Source organism: Rutidosis leptorrhynchoides, chromosome 3 (assembly GCF_046630445.1).
Source record: "Rutidosis leptorrhynchoides isolate AG116_Rl617_1_P2 chromosome 3, CSIRO_AGI_Rlap_v1, whole genome shotgun sequence".
Lineage (NCBI taxonomy): Eukaryota > Viridiplantae > Streptophyta > Magnoliopsida > Asterales > Asteraceae > Rutidosis > Rutidosis leptorrhynchoides.
This window is the reverse complement of record NC_092335.1, coordinates 606,034,591-606,038,622: the sequence shown is the minus strand read 5'-3', so window position 1 is coordinate 606,038,622 and position 4,032 is coordinate 606,034,591. Positions and strand designations below refer to the sequence as shown.

The window sequence follows — 4,032 nt, the reverse complement described above, 5'->3', positions numbered from 1 at the left end:
TACCAATCACATCTAATCATATCCTACACTATCCTGACAGCACTTTCCCACAACATTTACCACAAATAGCATTCATTCTCACAACTCAGTCACGTCAATGTAATTACCTCCTATAACTTCGCAACCCTATAACATTTTAATTTACGAGATCGAATGGTCTAAGACATTGTAAAGTAGCCATTTTTTTGCACGCTTTAAAAACTTTTGTTTTCAACGCTGGAGTACAATACTTAACTTTATCCAATAGACTTTATTAGTAAAAAAAGTAATCAAGGAATGTCTTTACATTTTTAAAGCCGGCTAACAAACACAATAGTTGTTTTATCTATATTAGATTTTATTATTTAATTTATGTCCATGTCTAATGTATAATTTTATATATGTAGGATCAGGTCAAGAAAAGCCTTCATGGTTCCGATGACTACCAATATGTATCTGTCAATTGAGCTTACCTTCTTATACATTGTTAATTGTTACGAAGTAATAACTATTAATTAATAATAACAATGACATAACAAGTTTCGTAGAAACTTTGAGTTCTTCAAACCCGATTCAAAAGTTGCATCTATTGTACATCGTGCTTACGTACAACATATATTCGACATTTAAAAAGTCAACACGATAGACGTCCTTGAAATGCAAGGTTTGCAAATGGCAATAACAAAATGAAATGCGAAATAGCAAACTAATGGAGAATTGAAGCATTCAAAGTAGACTTTTTTGATCTTCGTAATCTATAAATACAAGACTCTCATTAGTTTCCTAATCATCTCTTCAATTCCTTGTTGTATACGTGTCAAAAAAACAAAAATGGCGATCCAAAAGAATATTGTCTTCCAAATTTTGCTTGTTTATCTTGTTTTGAACATTGTAAATGGTAGTGGCTTAAAGTTAGGGTTCTACCGAAAGACATGTCCAAGAGCTGAAGACATTGTGTACGCTACTACCGCAAAATACATTCATTCAGCTCCACCTCTTGCAGCATCTTTGCTTCGAATGCATTTTCATGATTGTTTCGTTAGGGTCCGTACACTAACATAAACCATATAGTTTCTACTTTTAAATTAAACAATGTACGTGACCATGAGAATTGAGATATATATGATGTTTTTTTTTTTTCAGGGATGCGACGGTTCGATTCTATTAAACTCAACTGCAACTAGCAAAGCCGAGAAAGACGGGCCTCCCAATATTTCCCTTAGAGGATTTCAAGTTGTTGATGCTGTAAAAGCTGCCGTAGAAGCAGAATGTCCCGGTGTTGTTTCATGTGCAGATGTCTTAGCTTTGGTCGCTAGGGATGCAATTCACCAGGTATATAGGATTATTAATAATTGTTACTCCGTCGTTCGTCTCAAAAAAGAGCCCGCATTTCTATTTTAGTTTTCTTGAAATAAATGTTCCCAAAATAAATCCTACATGACGGTTCAAGATTAGTCTGCTCGCAAATTAATCAGAATCTTTATACGCACTTAAAATTGTATGTCCGACACATTAATTAGATCTTTATGTTGAGACAAAACTCAAGAATAGTATACTATACTAGGAGAAATGATACGACAAACATATATAATGGACTTAAGTAACAACATCAGACATGTACATAACAGCATAACTACTACCAGCTTGTGTCGATCTAACGCATAACAACCTTAGTTAGTTAATGATAAGTGTTTAATAACCTCATAAGAATAACCCTTGGATGTGTACGGCTTACAAAACCTTCAAAATTTATAAACCGGAGTAACGAAAATTACAAGTTCTTGAGGTTATAATAAGATAAATATAATGTTTCTTCACACTACATTGGTCTTGAAAAAGTCTTACTAGTAATTATTATATGTTTACTTGCAGATTAGGGGGCCGTTTTGGCCAGTTCCCTTGGGACGAAGAGATGGAAGAGTCTCACTTTTAGCTGACAGTTTTACTTTACCTCCTCCTTTCGCTAATATCACTGTACTCAAAGCTATATTTGCCTCCAAAGGCTTGAGTGTAAAGGACCTCGTTGTTCTTTCAGGTATTTAGTTTGTCCATGATACTTTTAGTGACATTTTTCTTGCTTCAATGAACGATTTTATAACTTTTAGCGTGTGTTCGATTGCATTCATCATTAAATATTCAACACTCGACGCGAATTTGTAACTTTTAAGTAACATATGATACATGCATAATGGTAAAAATACATATCAAAAAACTATATTCTTTATGTATTCATGTAAAAAGTTACCATTAATATAGTAATTTTACATCATTCAAAACATCCAAAGATTAATTAACAAACAAGTTATTGTCAAAATAAAGCTCAATTCAATCAAAACCTTTGAGTTATTAATATTTTAAACTATTCAGTACTTAATCATGTTGTTTTATATCATGTTGTTTTATCAAACGCGATTTTAATTACGCTTTATCAATAGGATCACATACTGTGGGGGTCTCTCATTGTTCAACCATTGCAACTCGGTTATACAACTTTACTGGAAAAGGTGATACCGACCCATCTCTAGACCCAACGTACGTACCTCAGTTGAAAAAGATATGCTCCCCCACCGACCAGACCACGCTCCTTGCAATGGATTCAACGGTTGGAAAGTTCGACACGAATTACTATAAAGGTGTCTCGAAACACAGAGGTTTGTTTCAGTCGGATGCTGCACTTCTAAATGATAACCAAACAAGTGCCTATGTCAAATTTCAATCAAGAACTCATGGGTACTCATTCTTTAAGGATTTTGGAGTGTCAATGGTTAAAATGGGTAAAATTGGAGTTCTAACCGGTACAGATGGTGAAATCAGGAAAACTTGTGCATTTATCAACTAAACTGATATTTTTTCCAAAAAAAAAGTAACTAATTAAGTTGATGAGTGATTTTGTTTTAATAAAGATATGCACTCTAATTGTGTGATTCAGTTTAATTCTTTATTTGATTAGTCACTTGAAAGTGATTGTATTGCATTTGAATTTTAAATTAATGTATTTCGATAATGCTTTGTATAAGTGTGGTTATTTTATTGCAGTTTTGGATTTGGAATGTCAAAACAAACATGAAATTAATGGTAAATAATGAAATTGTTTGGTCGTTGTACAATATTTAATTATGCTAATTCTCATGAGCCCTTTACTGTTCGCAGGGCCATTTTAGTCCTTTTCATCGGCCATTTTAGTCCTTTTCATTACTTTATATGCTAATTACCTTTTTACCACCTTCACTACACTACTTCATAGGGACAATTTCGTCCTTTTACTTTCTTTCTTTACTACTAATTACTGTTCTTACCCCACCACTATACCAGCTACTACCACTACCACTACCACCACCACCACCACCACCACCACAAACATCACCATCATCCACCTGCCACCACCACCATCGTCCGCCTGCCATGTCGTGCCTGAAATCGCCTTCGAAACCTGTAACTCAACTTAACAACTCCACAGTCGACCACCTACAAGAAACCAGAGTAGCAGCACTCGACGCCTGATCCCCGACCAAAAAAGATACCAGAGAAGAAGATTACGGCCAAAAAGCTACAAAATCCGGCGAACACGCAAAAGTCACCGAAACACCCATCTACACACAAATCTAACGAGGACACGAACAGAGCCGGTACAAAATCAAATTCTGTCAACGAAGCAAAACCACTGTGATTCACGCTCACAACACAGATCCGACGAAGAAAAGGTTTCAAAAGTGAACGGACGGCCGAGAGACCGTCGATCAGTGCCCGCAGTTTGAAACCAAGCCAAATCAGAGCCGGGAAGCAAGATAAACCACCGGAGAAGAAGGCAGGAGTGGCGGAAACGAACAACGGAGAAGAAAAAGCAATATAGGAAAGTTATCGGACCTTTCGCCGGAGACCGGAATATGAATGGTCAGGTGAGAAGAAAAGGAAGTCAGAGCAAATTGTTAGATAGAGACGTATCTGAGTGTTTACAATTGACATGGCTAGAGACGAGCTTTTCTTGGTTAACTAACCATACAACAGTCATATTTCCAAATAGCTGTCACTAACTAAACTCACATTCACTTTCCT

The 4,032-nt window shown here is 35.8% G+C and overlaps 1 protein-coding gene across 1 annotated transcript; it reads left to right on the top strand.

Annotated features, from left to right (window-relative positions):
- The first annotated feature begins 810 nt into the window (after positions 1–810).
- LOC139898851 (peroxidase 27-like) lies at positions 811–3,029 on the top strand. The gene is made up of 4 exons (XM_071881654.1): positions 811–1,023; positions 1,123–1,311; positions 1,852–2,014; positions 2,415–3,029. The coding sequence occupies exons 1-4, from the start codon at positions 811–813 to the stop codon at positions 2,816–2,818; spliced, it is 969 nt and encodes a 322-aa protein (XP_071737755.1). The 3' UTR covers positions 2,819–3,029.
- Positions 3,030–4,032: the final 1,003 nt, after the last annotated feature.

Coding starts and splice junctions, on each gene's coding strand:
- LOC139898851 (XM_071881654.1), top strand. CDS start 811: ATGGCGATCCAAAAGAATATTGTCTTCCAAATTTTGCTTGTTTATCTT. Junction 1,312..1,851: donor CTAGGGATGCAATTCACCAG/GTATATAGGATT, acceptor GTTTACTTGCAG/ATTAGGGGGCCGTTTTGGCC. Junction 2,015..2,414: donor GGACCTCGTTGTTCTTTCAG/GTATTTAGTTTG, acceptor CTTTATCAATAG/GATCACATACTGTGGGGGTC.